The 17,919-nt window shown below is 50.1% G+C and overlaps 2 protein-coding genes across 6 annotated transcripts in view; one reads left to right on the top strand and one right to left on the bottom strand.

Moving 5' to 3' along the window:
• The window catches only part of LOC144106489 (uncharacterized), a 492,993-nt gene extending 482,595 nt beyond the window's left edge, over positions 1-10,398 (bottom strand). The window contains exon 1 of one of the 2 annotated variants that reach the window (XR_013309026.1): positions 10,070-10,398. Coding sequence is in view for 1 of the 2 variants with exons in the window: in XM_077639310.1 (XP_077495436.1) it covers positions 10,070-10,329 (260 nt within the window). In the remaining variant the exon portion in view is untranslated. The remainder of the gene's footprint in view (positions 1-10,069) is intronic. The other variant, XM_077639310.1, reaches the window with a different exon arrangement.
• LOC144106487 (uncharacterized) overlaps positions 1-17,919 on the top strand; it is a 68,426-nt gene that overhangs the window by 11,214 nt on the left and 39,293 nt on the right. The window contains exon 1 of one of the 4 annotated variants that reach the window (XM_077639307.1): positions 15,529-15,580. The exons of the other annotated variants lie outside the window; for them this stretch is intronic. Coding sequence (XP_077495433.1) covers positions 15,544-15,580 — 37 coding nt within the window. The 5' untranslated portion in view covers positions 15,529-15,543. Of the gene's footprint in view, positions 1-15,528; positions 15,581-17,919 lie in introns of those variants that run through there. 4 annotated transcript variants of the gene reach the window in all.

The raw sequence follows: 17,919 nt of genomic DNA, 5'->3' as shown, positions 1-17,919 counted from the left end.
ACAGTTCTCGCCTGTCCCGTCAACACCTGCATCGTCGGCTGTTTTCAAACAACTGTTACCAACTAGCCCAAACTAAGCTGCTGTATTTACAGCGGGCGCACTCGTTCGAACAAGACTTCCCGGCATGTACTCAGCACGCGTTTTGATGCGTCTCTGTACAGGCTTACGTAAGTAGTGGCTAGCAGCAGTCGCGGCTTGCTGACAATTCCTAGGTCGCTGGTTCGATCCTCAGCGGCGACATCCGAATTTCGACAATCGAAAACGATGCCGTTAGGATGAAAAAGCAGAAAAGGCGCTCTATACTCCGTTTCATGCATAGCAGGCAACGCTGTCAAAGCTAGCGCGCCTCGTCGCGCAGCCCGTGCCCAAAAAGTAGTTCGCCATACAACCAAAGTCAGCAGAGGCATATTTCGTTGCGCCAGATATTACGTGCCGTGAGTGGCATTGTTTTGCCTCTTGCCACTTTTTGTCCTCCAACTGAACGAGACTTCGAGAAGTGAGGCAGGGCAGAATGGTGGGCCTGTTGGTATGGCATGTTAAAGAAGAAAATACCAGCCAAAAAAAAAAGACGAACACACCAGGAGAGAACAACACAGGACAACGGCTGGACTAACAACTGAATTCTTTATTGAGTACAGACCGCCGAGTAATCTCAGCGCATGCGCCAAGGCTGGACAGACGCTCAAGCATACTTATTCAAATAATCAAGTTCTTTTATCGTCAGCGCTATCGATGGTGAACTGACGCAAACATCGCCATGTTTTGCTATTTGAAAGGGCTCAAAGATTTCGCGGGCCTTCCGTGTTTTCCCATAGCCCAGAATGGTGACTTCAGAGAAACGTGGGGAACACTTGCCAAGACATCTACTACAGTGCCAAGCAAGAATGCCATCTTCACCAGCGCCAACTTTTGTTTTGTGCTGGCGCATCCTCTCGTTCACACAGTCACCCGTCTGACCTATGTAAAATTTTCCACAGGTCAGCGGAATCTTATAAATCCCTTCAGTCCGGCACTTTGCGTACATGGTTCTATGTTTGGTCGTGCAACGCTTCATGTTTCCGCCAGGCATAATTAGTGCACAAATTCCTGAAAGCTTGACGGGTGCCGAAAAAATCAAATTTACCCCCTGGCGCTCTGCGACTTTCTTAACATTGTGCGCCACTTTGTACAAATAAGGCATGGCTTGAAATTTTTTTCCTTTTGCAAGTGGCATCATTATTTCCCTTCTTGACCTCGCCGTTCATCTCTTTTGATACGGATTCAGTGACCGCTCTCAACATTTCTGCAGGGAAACATGCATCAGACAGGCGTTTGGCTTGCGTAGCGACACTGGTTGACACGGTGGGACGGCAACTTTTTTTCAGAGTTCTCGAAACAAGCCTTAGCATTACCTCTCTTGACTAGTTTCGAATGGTTAGAGTCAAAGGGTAAGAGCCCTTTTTTGTCCTAGGTGAATGCATCCAGCACACATGGCCTTCTCCAGAAAAGGTTAGTAGCAAGTCTAAAAAGCGGAAGGAGTTGTTAGTGGCTAATTCGTGAGTAAATTTCAGAAGGGATGAGCAGCGCCTAAAGGCACCCAAAACAGCGCCTAAAGGCACCCAAAACATGTTCAACTATCATCTGATAGGAGTCATTAGGTCCGGTGTTTAAAAGCACTAAAAAGTCATCAACGTATCTGACAATTCGCAGAACACGCCCGTCATCCAAAAAACTTCGAAGCGAGCGGTCAAACTTTGCTAAGAAAATATTGCAGTGCACTGGGGCTACACAAGCACCTATGCAGATCCCTTTCTTCTGAATATAAAACTTGTTAAACTCGACAAGAGTGGATGAGAGGTACATAGCAAGGAGCTCCAAAAAACTTTCACTCTGGATTCCACATCTTGTTTGAAAGGCCAGTTCACCACACTCTTCAATCAGTTCTCTCACCGCATGAAACAGTTCGTCGTGAGGGATAGAATAGTAAACGTCCTCGATGTCCACAGAGAAGGCCATGTTTGCTCCTAGTAGGCCTTGCTGTAGCTCCTGTACAAGAGCTGCAGAGTTCCTAATCCCGAAAGGGTCTTTTTGCGTAAGGCTGTTCAGATGTCGTTGAAGATATTGTCCAACCACCTTTTGCCACGAGCCCTCTTCTGTAACGATGTCCCTCAACGGTACGGATGGCTTATGTGTCTTCGCTGAGAAAAAAACCTGCAGCGAATTCTGCGAAGATTTCTTTACAGATTTTAGCAGGTGGTCCAAATTGAGTTCTCCGAGGAGCTGCTCAGCGGCGGATTTCACCTTGGTCGGTTTTTTCGAAGCGCTTACAAAATATTTTTCCATGGCTGCAGCAGCTTTTTCGCTGAACCGTTCCATAGGCAGCACAACAAAACAGCCTTCCTTGTCAGACTGTAGAAGAGCCAGCTTCGAGTCACGAAAAAAAGGTAACCACCTTGCGAAGGTCTTGCATTTTCCTTGCGAGAAGCGAGAATGACTATGGCGGTCTGATGCGCGGCTGGTCGCCCTTAGTCCATCGTGGCTAAGCAGTATAGTTCATACACAGCACAGATTATGGCCAGAGGGTTCAAGTACTCAGCGCCTCACAGCTCGATTTTTCTTTCGCCCCGTCGACGCCGAGCGCGGGAACGAAGGGGAGAGGGCGACTCCTAGCGCGGGCGAAGTTACGCGCCCTCCGTCGCCTCTGAGTCACCTTTTCCAATTCTTTCGGGAAGGTTCGGCGGTCAGTCTGACCTACTTTTTCCGTCGAGCGCGGGCGAGGGTGCGCAGCCACTTGGCAGGAACGGGCCCTGGAGACAGGCCTTTGTGTTGTTGTTGTTCCCCTCACAAAATGGCACATAACCACAAGGGGGATTGGCCATGAACAGGCGGTGACTATTTAAATTGCAGATTGCATACGGCAAGTGTGGGATGACCTAACAAAAATTGTGTAACTCTGTTTCCGTAGCAGAGGAGGTTGCAGGAGGTTAGGGCGACCTAACAAACTGAAAATTAGGTAAGGGAATCAGTAAAAAAATGAGAGGTTGAGAGAGCGAGTAGAAATTGGAAAAGTAGTTACGCAAATACGAAAGCTTATGATGGTATGGGCAGTACGAAAGCTTATGATGGTAGACGTTTTGTTTCTAGGAGATAATTTTGAACGGCAGAGCAAACATTCCCATTGGTATGGCCAGGCATAGAAGCGCCAAGGGACAGAACAACCGCAGAAGACAGACGCAAATTGAGGTTTGTGTCCAGCTCTCCAACTTCCCCCTTCACTCTTCCACAACCCTAGCCCGAACAGTGAACGTACCATGCCCCACGGCACGCGGACAAAAGCACGTGTGACGTCTTCTTTCCTTTCCTGCCTAGACTCTGCCATCAGACTCATCATCATCTGCTATCGGACTCATGCTCCCCCGCCCAAATTACCATCACGGTAAAGAAAAGTCGAATGGGAGGCACTGTTGGGTACTGCAGCACATCCTTTCTATGAGGAGGACAGCGGCGAAAGTATTTGAGAGGTGGAGGGTGGCGTGGTGGTGGCGAGGGGCAAGGTAGATTTAGGCCCTCATCCCGCATTACATGTTTTAGGCGTTTCCCCCGTGCCCCTCCTCTCCAGACAGCACTAGACACTGACAGGAAACCACGAAAACTATTCCAAGCAAACGCACCTCGCTTCATAAGAGGGTCCCGCCGGGGTGGCGGGGGATTCCTGTTTTTGCTGCTTGAGAAGCTCTCCCCAAATGATCGGGCTAAACGCATGCTGTTACATTAGGCGGGGGCCCCGCCTGCTCGTTCTCGTTTTCTCGCTTCATACTTGTCTCTCGAAGTTTCGTTGTCCATGGTTCCATATACTAAGCAGGTTAAAATAAATGGGTCCCCTTCTACTGTCCGAGGTGAGGCCCTGGGCTGCAGCCCCCTTAGCCCCCCCCCCCCCCCCCCCCTCTTAATCCAGCGCTGCACACGACGGGCCTTCACATCCTCTTCGGTTGGTTGCCGTTGCTTCCATAGGTTCCATCTCGGCGTCTATGCGGCGTCTATTACACTGCAGTATGGCGTTTCCGTTTGGCAAGGCGTTCCTCTCTCTGTTCGGGCGTCTCCGCTGCTCTCTTCGCCTTCTGACGTTCATTCTCTCTTTGTTGAGTAGCCAACTGCCAGGCGACAACCTCAGGATCGGAAGAGTTATTGTTCTTTTGTCGATACCGCCGTTTAGCAGCGGCTGGACTCTCCTGTGCATCCATACCAACCTTGCGATACAGCCGCCGATTACATCTCCGCCAGGCCGAATCAATCGCAAGCGTCGCGCTACACCGATTCCGCTGTATTCTCAGTCGCTATGTATACATGCCTCTGAGAAAAACAAATGGTTTAAGGACATTTGAGGAGGCCCAACGCGTCGGGAGCCATGTCTTCATCCACGGCTGTACCAACACCTTACCTCCGTTTTCTGGTGACACACATTTAACCCTGTAAGCGCACCAGCCGCGAGTCTGATCAGTCAGCTTACGCGACTCTTCTCAGAAGGCATACCCTTATCGAAAGTTCAGGAGTTAACTGTTAGAATGCGTGGAAGCTGGCTGCTATGATGTGCTCCAACAGTTCAGCCATGAGGAAGCCTCCGGTGCAGTATATTAGCGCGACAGCGTTAAATGTCCCGTTCAGGCGAAAACCCGGAGTCGTTGTGACTAGCAAATCCTGATTGGTCGGGAGGGTACTGACGCAGATCAAGGGGAATCAAATCCCGGCCCTGTTGTTTGGGCCGGGAGCCAGCCCCACCACTGTTGAACCTTCGTTCAGTGGTATAAATGAAGACCCTGTGCGGGCATCTCACATCAAACAGTAGGCGAATTACATTACAGGTACACGTAATTAGGGTATCTAATTAGCGCCAACAATTAATATGGTTGATGGGGGTGTAATAAAGTAGTTTATGATGGCGATAAGCGCGTCGATATCTCCGAAAGGGTGGGGGCTCCCAAGCGACCGTGTCATCACCGTCATCAGCCTGACTACGCCCACTGCAGGGCAAAAGCCTCTCCCATGTCTCTCCAATGAACCCTGTCCTTCGCCAGCTGCGCCCACCATATGCCCGCAAACTTCTTAATCTCATCCGCCCACCTAACTTTCTGCCACACCCTGCTACGCTTGTCTTCTCTTGGAATCCACTCCGCTACCCTTAAGGACCAGCGGCTACCTTGCCTTCGCATTACATGCCCTACTCAAGCCACTTCTACGTCTTGATTTCGACTAGGATGTCATTAACCTGCGTTTGTTCTCTCACCCACTCTGCCTGCTTCCGGTCTCTTAACGTTACACCTATCATTGTTTTTTCCATGGCTCACTGCGTTGTCCTTAAGTCTGTCAGTAGCTGCCAAGGCCGATCCCGGAGGTAGTGCAATACCGGGCCAACCGGTGGCGGGAGTGAAATATTCTTCAAACTCTCCGCCACATTTCCAAAAATAAGTCCAATTGGACCCGCAACAGATACTCTACGGGGTCCGGACATTTTACTTAGGTTGAGCCTTTTTCGTTAGACTCCACGTTTCTGCCCCCTAGGTGAGTACTGGTAAGATACAGCTGTTGTACACTTTTCTCTTGAGGGGTATTAGTACTAAACTGTCATTCATGATCTAAGAGAACCTGTCATATGCGCTCCACCCCATTCTTATTCTAGTTATTTCCCCTTCATGATCCGGATCAGCTGTCACCGCCTGCCCTAAGCTTTACCACTTTCAGCACTTCGCTACCAAGTGTGAACTGGCGCTCCCTTGTCAGACTCTTGTACATTACTTTGGTTTTGTGCATGTTAGTTTTTAGACCCACCGTTCTATTCTGCCTGTCTAACTCATAGATCATGCTTTGCAGTTCATCTCCCGAGTGACTCAGCAAGGCCATGTCATCAGCGAATCGAAGATTTCTTAGGTATTCCACGTTAACTCTTATTCCAAACTTTTCCCAATCCAGACATCGGAACATTTCCCGTAATCAGGCGGTGAATAGAATTGGCGAGATCGTGTCTGCCTGCCTGACACCCTTCCTTAATGGAATTTTATTGTTGAGTTTATGGAGGACAATGGTAACTGTGCAGTCATTATAGATAGCTTCCAGTATTTTCACATAAGGCTCTTCTGCATCCTGATTCCGCACTGCCTGCGTGCCTGCTGTGGTTTCCACTGAGTCAAATGCTATTTCGTAATCAATGAAGGCTATATATAGTTGTTGGTTGTATTCTGCGCATTTCTCTATTACGTGATTGGATGTGTGAATATGGTCTATTGACAAATGTTTAGGAAATCACCCATGGTCTAGATTTGTAATAAGGAGTAATTACTCACTGACATCCACGAAAGTGCTGCCATATACGGCCATACGGGCTAGAGCAACCGCCTCGCATTCGGGAAGTGCAGTGTTCGATCCCCAGTGCCCAGTGCCGCCGGGTACCCGCGGGTTTTCTTATGGGTGCAAGATTTCCTCCGGTCTGATGCTTTGCTTTTATGGGCAGAAATGCTTGGTAAAATGGTCTTGAACCAAACAGTTTTCTGTTGTAGCCGTATGGCTACGCTTTGGTGGATGTCAAGGGAGTAATTACTCCCTTATTATGCCCTATTGTCGAGTATCCTTTACAAAAACCTTCCTGGTCATTTTATTTTAAAGTTTAAGGTTGTCCGGATTTTATTAGCGATTACCTTAGCAAATACCTCGTAGGCAGGACAGTGAGCTGATCGCCCTGTATTTTTTTAAAGTCCTTGGCATCTCCTTTCTTATTAAGATAATGCTAGCGTTCTTCCAGGCTTCTGGTACGCTCGAGGTCTTAAGACATTGCATATAAAGGGTGGCTAGTTTTTCTAGCACAATCCCCCGTCTTTCAACAGATCTGCTGTTGCCTGATCTTCACCAGCTGTTTTCCCCCTTTGCATTGCTTCTAAGACTTTCTTTACTTCCCCTTTCTTTAGTGGAGGGATGTCCCATTGCTGTGCGCTACTGCCTCTCTCATTAACGTTATGATTACATTGGCTACTCTACAGATTTGTCTAATTTGTGTAGAACTCTACGGCTGCTTCAACTATCTTATCCACATAGCTAATGTCGTTGCTCTCTTCGTCTCTTAACGCATACATTTGGTTTTTACCTATGCCTAGTTTCCTCTTCACCGTTTTTAGGGACCCTTTATCGCTATCGCATCATACTGATAAGGTGAACTTTAGTGTTCCCTATTTTTTTGGGGCCCGATTGCTCGCATCGCACGCTACTCAACGCTCGGACGACTACGTTTATGTTTGTTTTTCAGTGGCAGCTTCGAGGTTGAATAAAATAAGTGAAGGGCCTGGAAGATCCCGCTCGAGAACGCAAGAGTTTGGAGATTTCTTCAATGCAAGCTCTCTTTGTGGCTTGTATGCGGAAAAAATGCAAGTGACTTTGCAAAAAACCGGCTATAAAATCCGAATTATTTCGTCCGTAAAAGCGGGGCAAAAAAAATCAAGTGTTCAGTAATATTAAGACAATTCCGTTTTCTAAAAAAAGTAATTCTGGCAATTCTGAAAAAAAAAACGTTAGAGATCACTGCGGTAACACGCATTAGAGGAATGCGAAAGCATTGACGACTCCTCGCCCCTCTTCGCCTCTCGTCCATCATTGCCCCCTTTGAGTTTGAATTTAAACTTGATGCCACGCTTCGTTTTCAAATTTCGCGCCATGCTAGGCTCTCGGCGAGCCACGGCCGGGCTCGAACTGCGGCGGCAGCGCGTTTCCCTCGAGACCGGCCGTGTCTGGGCGCCTCTGAGCGCGGCCGGTCTCGAGGAGGCGCAAGCGCTTTCGCATTCGCCGCGGAAGCAATCGAGTTTTTCTCCGGGAGTTACGCCGCCTGCCGTCGCTAGAGGCGCGACGACCCTAACCGCTGGCCCCACGCTACTACAGTGGCCACTATACCCACGTCTGCATCTCTGGCGGCGGGTGGCTTTTGCCTGGTTTCGCGCTGTAGCCCGCTGGTTCATGGTGAGCGCAGCACCGAAATCAAAGAAAACAAAATGCATATGATTAAGCTGCATATCTTCAACACAGTGCACAGATTATTCATCACAAACTTTGCTCGATGAAAACATTTGAACTGAGGAATCACTCTACCATTCCTCAGAACTATGTCGAACATCTGGGGTTTTAAATCCACAAGGAAATAGTCTGATCACTTTTTCTCGTGTGTCTCATGGTCTGTGATTAAATGACAAGTTAATGCTGAAGGGAAGAGAGTGAAAAGTCTTGCGCTAATCCCATAAAAATGCACCATATCGCGGAGAAAATTCTCTACGACGCGTGAGCCCTAAATCCGATAGCGCCGTTGCTGGTAGCTTGAGACGATACTTCTAGTGTTGAAAGTCGGACTCGTGTACTCTAACGTTGAGCTGTGAAATAGATTGATTGCTGGAAAGTGTGTATAGTACTTAATTACGCCGATATCGCTTTTCGCACGTCTTCAATGCACTTATTTTCACCCTCATATACGTCGCAACTTCCTTAAACAAGAGGCCTGTATCTATAGCTAAAAAGTATTAGCTACTAATGCGCAAGAAAGTGTCAAGAAGAATTGTAATGCATTATTCTCTACTCGAAGCCAATGGCCCGCGGCCTTTCCGCTTTGGTTTGTCAAACGAGAGCCCACCAGATTTCTGTCGAATGTCTGTAGCCGCGTGAAAGTCTCTCTTCATGTTCAAAATTGTCGTAAGCGCATTAGGCGTCTATTGTTTCAAGTTCCTTGTCACCTTTAAATTTTGCAAGGCCGAGAGTGACCGTCCTTCTGATCTTAGTTGACCGAGCACATGTTTTATTGCTGCGCCGCCGAACTGCTTTCTGTTCGAGGGCACGAGTTCGTGCAATAAACAGTCTTCGAGTTGGGCACAAGCTTTATCATCGTCATTCTGGTCTGAATAACGTTAACAGAAAGTAACAGAAGCAACCAGTACAAGCTGAGTATGCTGCCACAGATAATGACGCGTACTGAGTATTGCAATTTCAGAAATTATGTATGTCCAATGAGTGACTTCAACTAGCATAAAGAGCGCCATTTTTTGTTGTCCGCGTATATTCAACCGGCCGCGTGTCCTGAAGCTGCCTAAAATATTTGGTTTAAATACCTTTGTAAAAGATCTGATTATGCAGTTGAGCGTCAAATGCCCACTATTCTCTTTAAATTCAGGGACTTTTATTAACATGTAAGCATCGCAAAACATAATTTTTAGTTCCTTACATTGTAGGCTAAGCCAGCTGGTATAACGCGCATTGCTGTGATGTTTAGTGGAGCTCCACTAGTTTGCGGGAAACTTCTTTTTGGGGGGCATTTCGTCTCCTGAATGACGTGAGGAAAGTTCATGCTCTCGGGAGGTTTAACGAAAGCGATGACGAGGCTGCAGAAATGCGGGAGAATAATGCAAAGCTGGCGGTCATCGCCTTTCAGATAAGTCTGTTCACTCGTGAAGGCCGGTTTTATTGAGACAGAGCGCAGTTCTGAACTAATTTTGCTTTGCTGGCGGTTAGTTCGTGCTTGCAGTTACTGTCAACAACTGACTTAATTTTTGCGTTGTCATGGGGTGGACGGGCGGTCGTGAGACGCCGCCAAGCTTCAAAGTGCCTTTCCCAGAAAAAGATCTTGGACGTCACTGCGTGCAACATGCTCTGCTCCAGCGGCCAGGGTTGGGTTCCGTGTATACCCGTTCCTTTCACGGATGACATGACGCGTTTTCCTGGGGAGCACCGTGAATTCTTGCTAGTGACGCTGTTGTGCAAAATTAAAGCAGCTGCGCTTGAAATTTCCGAAGCCATATTTACGCTGCAGAATCCTTTACTCTTTGAAACTTGCCATCCAAATGTTACACGTCCCATATCATTCTACACAGCCATTCAGAACTGCCGGAAGACAAACTACAGGCTGATAGCTTTGCTTTTTAGCCAAATATAAGGGTAGACCATGCACAGTCGGGCTAAAGGGGAAAGCGCGCAAAATGTTAGTCCGTTGTTTCAGATTTCTCCCATAGCAAAGGGGCTGACTACGCGGTCTTTGCGCAAAGCGTAAGAGGTAAAATATAAAAGGCTTGACGGTTACCACTGACGCGGGCCGAACTGGGAGCGAAGAGCGTGTGAACGGCGGTCGCCGCGGTGGAGTGGTGGGGCAGTGGCGACCCCACCGAGGTGCGGCGGGAGGCGGAAGCAGACCCCACTGCGAAGCCCAAGAAGAAAAGCGCGCGCTCCTCTCGGGGCCGGCCGTAGTCTGAGAGACGTCTGGTGCGGGCCCTGCTCACGTCTGCATGATCTTAACACACCCGAATTAAAATTAACTCTTAGAATGAAAAATAAAGGCAACATGCATGGTCAAGTATTCGAGGTGCCAAGAAATGCGGTACAGAAGAAAAAAACTGACCCATACCAGCGAGCAGTTGCTCATTCGCATAGCGCCTATTACAAATCCGGTCGCATCCTTTTGTAGCTCACATAATGGCGTCATACACTGCGGAGGAATTTGGTTCGATGTCGGCACAAATGGCGCGTGTTTGTTGCGCACGGATCATAGCAGCCGCCGACCTGCTCGGAGTTTTGATGCGCTGTCTTACGAGAGGCTTTCATTGTCCTCTTATCTAAGGGCGCTGCGCCGTGATAGCCCGGTACAGCGCGGACTGGCAAGATAGGGCGTTGATGGACGCGTCAAATCGCGTGCTCAGCGCAAAGTAAATAGGCAGTCGCATGCGGTAACTCGGCTGCTTTTATGACCTCACTCGGCGGTGGTTGTTTCTCGAGGGCCCGTATGTCACCACGCCCAAAGATGGTCGTGCTGGACAACGAGTGAAGTCGGGGCGCGCTGTCGAACGCGTTGGCGCGGCTTAGGCTAGGTTTGACTGGCACGTTTCTATGGATCGAGGCAAAACGTAAAGGCGCCCGTGTGCTGTGCGATGTCAGTGCACGTTAAAGATCCCCAGGTGGTCGAAATTATTCCGGAGCCCTCCACTACGGCACCTCCTTCTTCCTATCTTCTTTCACTCCCTTCCTTATCCCTTCCCTTACTGCGTGGTTCAGGTGTCCGCCGATATATCAGACAGATACTGCGCCATTTCCTTCCCCCAAACCAATTTTCAGTTTCAATTTTTCGTTTGAGATAAACTCACCACCTCTGGTGGGTCCACGCACATTATCTGTATTTACGGAATGCTGTAGCATAGACATGTAGTGTATTCTGAGAAATATTTTTTGGACTGAAAGTAACGGGAAGGATATATGTGGCAATAAAACCATGCAAAATGTTTGTTGCACGTACATTGGCCCAGAGCGGCGGTTATCATTGTTAACCAGAAGCGCAACCAGTTTTAACATGCCACGACAGCAAAGAAATGGTGCACACAAAAACCCAGACACGGCGTGCAGCCGTTCACGCGCAGAGCAGGCGGACAACGACACATCCGGCCACTTCCCCGAGCGGGCCGGATTTGTGACTAGTCCGCGTGTGAAGCAGATGCCATGCGAACACGCCCCGCGCACTTCGGTCGTCCGTTGTCACGATGATTAATTAATACGCCGTAATTCTGCCACCAGTGAAAGTAGCTGAAGGAGGAATTGGCGCTAGCGTCTGTAATTCGTGGCCGCTGGGAGGTAAGGAAGTTTCAACCCCCTGCATCCCTGGAGAAGGGGCCCAGATGGGCCACCTAGGTCACGTGACCTTGTGACGTCATCACAACCTGCCCACCGGATTGTGAACAAACTGGCCCTCGCGGCAGTTAAGCACGAGCAACCCCACAGGAGCAGTGGCGCGAGGACTGGGTCCCTGTGAGTCCGGAATACGTGGGCGCCGTACCCAGAGTTTGTGTCCCCTCACGTTTTCTTTGCCCAGTGGTGGCTTTGGAGGAGGAATGGCGACGATCATTGTTACGCTTTTGTAAGCGCACGACATGCATGTCCGTGAGTGAGCGACAAACGCTGCATGCACTCGGCCACTGTCGCTGCCACTCGACGCCCAGCTTTCGAGCCCTGTCTTCTGGGATGGCCACGCTCATGCTTGGGCCGCGGATTTCCGCTGCGCAGACAGCGTCGCAGCATGCCGCCCATTCTGCCGTGCACTGTCCACACAGCACTCGCGAGCCCCTCGTTTCTCCCGTGAGCGTCACCGGGATGCTGTGCGTTGCCCTTCCCCGCCGCAGTCTGCCGCTCAAGCCTCGAGTCGGCGCTGTTCATTCGCAGCCCCCATCTCCGCTTCGGGGCGGTCGTTTCGCGCCTGTAATTCGGTAAAGTGTGGAGCTAAGGTCGAGACTCGACGGGACCACCTCGGCAGCACACCGATGAGTTAGACAATCCGCCGCCTCGTTATCGAGTTGTAACTGCCTAGCTGCTGGTTATCCTGATTTGTTCCCATTTTGCCACCTGCTGCGGTACGTTTCCTTTGCTTTCCCTCTGCCAGGGTACGGAAAATGCGAGCAGCCCCTTGTGACTAGTCAGTCGCTGTCTGCGGACTCCCCCCAGTTTTCCGACGCAATGGTGGCGAGTTGAAAAATACGCCTGTTGAGAGTGTTTGCGCAAAGTGGCGTCGTATACTCCCGTGGCGAATTGCGCCAGTAGAGCGCCGCACCATTGCAAGCTGCGCGTCAACGCTTGCCTCGGGAAGCGCAACAAGATAAACGCATGACGTCACGCAACCTGTGCTTACAGCAAAGGAAAAAAAAAGTCTTTGTATCAGTGTCCCCCTCCACACGGAAGGAATTCGCTCAGCTCTTGACTGTTGATGATAGCGCCGTGTCTCAAGCGCGGAAGGGTCATCGGATGCTGTGCGCCCAAGTTCAATCAACAAACAGAGCAGCAACCTCGACCCCTACTGGATATATCGGTCTGTTGTTGAACTGCAGTGGGAAGCTTCGCGAATGGCATTCCGAGATTTAAAGGTTATTGCGCCGCTCTCTCAGCGGTGCTCTTGGCTGCTGTCATTTTTTCTTGCTTATGTTTTACTCTCGGCACCCCGTCGGGCCCATTTCGCATTTCTGGCTACCGACGCGCTGGTAACCGTGCCGTCGTCCTTTGTTCGTATCGTAAATTCAGAAACTTGAGGACCATAACAGTGAGCGCAGTAAGAAAGCGGCTCCTGGTCACGACGTGTCATTGCTGTTCAAACGACGCGCTGCCCTGACTGGTGGCATGCACCAGCTGCTCAGAAAAAGTCGCTTCTCTTCCGCGGCGCGTGCGGTCTGCAAATTCCTGCCGCGGCCGCGCTGCGCTCTTTCCTTGAGCTGTTCGCCGAAAACAATGCGCACTGTCAATGAAGCGTCGATTGACGCAAACCGATGAAAGCCAGTCGGTTTTTTTTTTTTGTGCCTTTAATTCGTTGGATACGGAGTGCAGTGAACGGACAATGGAGAGGAACGCCAAGAAGGCCTGCAGAGCAGCGAAGAGCCTCCGTGGGGAAGGACCCGCGCTCTAGGTTACTCAGCGATGATCGCCGAGGGGGTGACGTATAAGCGAGATGGCTACGCGACAGCGTGCACAGCTCGTTCGGCCGAAAAGCCGTCGGCGTAGTCTGCACTGCGTGTCGGAAATAATCAGGGGCAGCGTAAAAAAAAAAAATCGTATCGTAGTAAATTGTGGTTCTGGTGATTTATATTTGTTTCCTACGATGAGTTAAAATCATTGCAATAAACTAATTAGAAAAATGAAACAGTTGAAACCCGTGTGTTTTGCTTCTTTTTTAGCATGATGTGTTTGCTTTTGCATGACACTCGTCTATATCTTGCTTACTTTTTACTTGTAACTGTGCTCAGCCCTGCTTGGAGTCAAGCGACTTCGCAGCATTAAATAAATTGAAAAAAGTGAACCCGACCGCGGCGGCTGCGTTTTTATGGAGGAAAAACGCTAAGGCGCCCGTGTGCTGTGCGATGTCAGTGCACGTTAAAGATCCCCAGGTGGTCGAAATTATTCCGGAGCCCTCCACTACGGCACCTCTTCCTTCCTTTCTTCTTTCATTCCCTCCTTTATCCCTTCCCTTACGGCGCGGTTCAGGTGTCCAACGATGTATGAGACAGATACTGCGCCATTTCCTTTCCCCCAAAACAATTATTATTATTATTAAGGTGTAAAAATGCTCAGAATGAAAACGCCAATCCTTGACGGTGGTAATACAGAAAATTTAGTAATTGATCAATTAATTATTTGAAACAAATGAAAAAAATAAATATGCGTCTAAAGGTGTCAAACTGCCCGGAATGGAAAACCTGACCCACTCATACCCTTCAGGCGGAGCTTATGTGTCCTCTCCGATTTTTTACTCATGGTTTTGATTTTTGGAACATAATATTAAAAAAAATTGAGCGGTAAGTCCAATACCCGCCGCCTGATTAATAACTGGTTTTTGGGGAAAGGAAATGGCGCAGTATCTGTCTCATATATCGTTCGACACCTGAACCGCGCCGTAAGGGAAGGGATAAAGGAGAGAGTGAAAGAAGAAAGAGAGTGGTGCCGTAGTGGAGGGCTCCGGGATAACCGGGGTAATTTCAACCACCTGGGGATCTTTAACGTGCACTGACATCGCACAATACACGGGCGCCTTAGCGTTTTGCCTCCATAGCCGGAAACTCCGGATCGGTATAGCCGAGCGCCCTAACCACTGAGCCACCGCGGCGGGTACCGCCCCGATTCAGAGCGTTGCGTGTAATGGCCGTCCATCGATCCATCCATCGCGTCCGTGCATGCAATGGAAACTGCTTTTTCCGCCCAGTATAAGCCTCGCATTATGTGGCGCTGCCAGCAGTGTTAAAAAATCTGAGCGGCGAATAACCCTGCGTGAAATGTTGACCAAAACTGGGCAAAAAAGCCGAGCGGCGACTTTGGAACGGTGATTGTATATTGCACGGATTGAGATTTTGCCTCCACGGTGCTTAGCTGCATGGCTGCAGGATCCACTTCAGCGTATATGTATACCGAGCGTGAATACCAAACAGGCGCCGCTGTTTAATGCCACTATTTTCGAAATCAGCAGGCGTATACTTTGTTGGGCACGCAGGCGGCGTCGAATGAGGACAACTGATTTGTTACCGGCGCCGTAAGTTTCCTGCGCCCAATGCAGGCCACGCGACTTGCAGAATAAGCCCCGAGGAAAAGCTGTGTTAACACATGTCGCACTCCAGCTGCAGATAAGCAAGGAGCATCTTATCTCTATTGGGCATTGTCTTGCTCTGCAGTGCCGAACGATGTTTCAACGTTGCATTTAAGTGGTGCGAGGAACGGAGATTGCAGCTGCTGCAGAATCACACGGCATCTGTCGTGGCACACTTGCCTCGCTTCGAGTGAACAGCCGTTGCCTTCTCTGCAAAGGAAATGTTGGAGCCAAAAAGGTGCCGGTGCTCTGATGCTTAAAAATTTTGACACCACCCTAACTGCACCCATTGCACCCCGCAGGGGCATCGGATGTTGGTGAGTGGCGACACCACGGGTTTCCTACCATGCGCAGGGACATCCCCACAGGGGTATTTTGGTGAGCAGTGCGCCACCACAGACACCCACGCTTGGCTCAGCCGTGTAAGGGGAGAAAGAGATCCTGCAGTGGTTGAGCCGATGCCGAGCGTTTGGACACGCACAGGCCGTTATTACGGTATTTGCACTTTCGCACTGCCTTTCGCTGTTTTTCACTCAATATATAAGGGGTGGAATATCTGGCAGTGCCGCGGTAGCTCAGCAGTTAGGGCGCTCGGCTACTGATCCGGAGTTCCCGGCTTCGAAACCGACCGCGGCGGCCGCGTGTCGATGGAGGCAAAACGCAAAAGGCGCCCGTGTGCTGTGCGGTGTCAGTGCACGTTAAAGATCCCCAGGTGGTCGAAATTATTCCGGAGCCCTCCACTACGGCATCTTTCTTCTTTCACTCCCTCCTATATTTCTTCTCTTACGGCGCGGTTCGGGTGTCCGTCGATATGTGAGACAGATATTGCGCCATTTCCTTTCTCCAACAACCAATTTACAATTTTTTCACGCGTGATTTTACGCGACAGCGTGTACAGCTCGTTCGGTCGAAAAGCCGTTGGCGTAGTCGGCACCGCGTGTAGGAAATAATCGTGGGAAGAGTAAAAATTAATGTGGATTAGCTCAGCTAATCCAGGATATACAAAGCGAAAGATGCCGGCGTTCACTGTGTTCATTGGCGTTGGCGTTGACAATGTTTAAGACGGCGATGGCTTTTAAGGAAAGGAAGGACGCATAACTGGCTCCCTGGATATGCGGACGCCTCATTCGTGCTTTGATACATGTGGCGTAGGTGAGAGAGATATGTGGCCTGAATGCATTGGCGTTGTGGCTGACATGCGGCACTGCAGCAATAGCTAGGCCGCAGCGTTCATTTGTTGATCAATCTCTCACGATCAACCATTAACTGCTTGCCACCTCCCAGGGTGGCAGGGAGGGCTCGCTGCCTATCCAGTGTGCGGAACGCAATCAAAGCAGGGTTTTGCAGTTGGACATCAACGCCACGCACATGAAAGCGAGATTGAGGTCTCCACTGACACCCGCCGCGGTGTCTCAGTGGTTAGAGTGCTCGGCTACTGATCCGGAGTTCCCGGGTTCGAACCCGACCGTGCCGGCTGCGTTTTTATGAAGGCGAAAACGCTAAGGCGCCCGTGTGCTGTGCGATGTCAGAACACGTTGAAGATCCCCAGGTGTTCGAAATTATTCCGGAGCCCTGCACCGCGGCACCTCTTTCTTCCTTTCTTCTTTCACTTTCTCCTTTATCCATTCCCTTACGGCGCGGTTCAGGTGTCCAACGATATATGAGACAGGTACTGCGCCATTTCCTTTCCCCAAAAACCAATTAATATTATTACTACTCCACTGACCCACGGAGCCGGTTGTGCGCATTTCTTTCGTAAAAATGAACTGCCTTTGCAAAGTTGTCAACGTCAACGAACTCTATGAACGCCGTCGGCTCTTGAGGAACGGAAATGACACAGTAACCGTCTCACCTATATCGGTGGACACCCGACCCGCACCGTAAAGGGAGGAATAAAGAAGGGAGGGAAAGAAGAAAGAGAAAACCGAAAATTGAAAGTTGGATTTTGAGGAAAAGCGCGGCGCTGCGCAGTGGCTGGACAGCTCTGGCTCGGTGCTACTAGTGGCGCATGCGCAGTAGTGACTAGGGAGCGAGAGAGAGAAATATCCGCGGCGAGGCGCGCGTTGTGACTTCATGTGCCTTCTCGGAGCACCGCCACGGCGAAATCGCATGTTCGAGGCCAGTAAAGCTTTCGCTTTAAAAAAATCTTACCATGGATATGTGTGACAGTTACTTCGCTTCTTGTCCTTTCCTCTGAACTCGCAATCACAACGGAGACGCACAACGGCAAATTCAGGGAGCAGCGTCACTGCAGCCCTTCCGAGATCTCTTCGGGCGGCGGATGGGCTGTTTTCAAAGAGAGTCCGTGCGATTTGTACAACTAGGGGGCGCCGTGGGCTTCTAACTTAACAGCGACGCTTATAAGCGTCCTCCAATTTTTGTTCTCATCGCTGCCCACATCAACCGAACAAAAAATGGCCACGCTTAGCTTGGTTAAGCCAAGAATGCGTTGCATATCTCGATGGAGTTCCGTGCTGCTCCGTTGACTCGATAGGCTATTGACTCGATCGCCATTGAAACTGCCCGTGTAGCAGCGCTCGATCGCCTTCGAGTCGATAGACTATCGGTTCGAGGGCCCTTCAAATGCCCGTGTGACAGGGGTATAAGACTGTCCCGGCGAAGGAGCGCAGCTCTTTTATACATATGCCGTGACGTCAATCATAGCGCAGCGCCCCTAGCGGGAGGAGCGGGAGTCAGGTGGTGGCTGCGGCCGCGCGCGACCGCGCGAGTTGGGGCCCAGCTTTTCCTCCGTGACGTCATGCGCCGGCGCAGCGCCCCTAGCGGGAGGAGCGGGAGTCAGGTGGTGGCTGCGGCCGCGAGTTGGGGCCCAGCTT

Source organism: Amblyomma americanum, chromosome 10 (assembly GCF_052857255.1).
Source record: "Amblyomma americanum isolate KBUSLIRL-KWMA chromosome 10, ASM5285725v1, whole genome shotgun sequence".
In the NCBI taxonomy this organism is placed as follows: Eukaryota; Metazoa; Arthropoda; class Arachnida; order Ixodida; family Ixodidae; genus Amblyomma; species Amblyomma americanum.
Note: the sequence above shows the minus strand (reverse complement) of the source record. Positions and strands in the feature narration are given on the sequence as shown.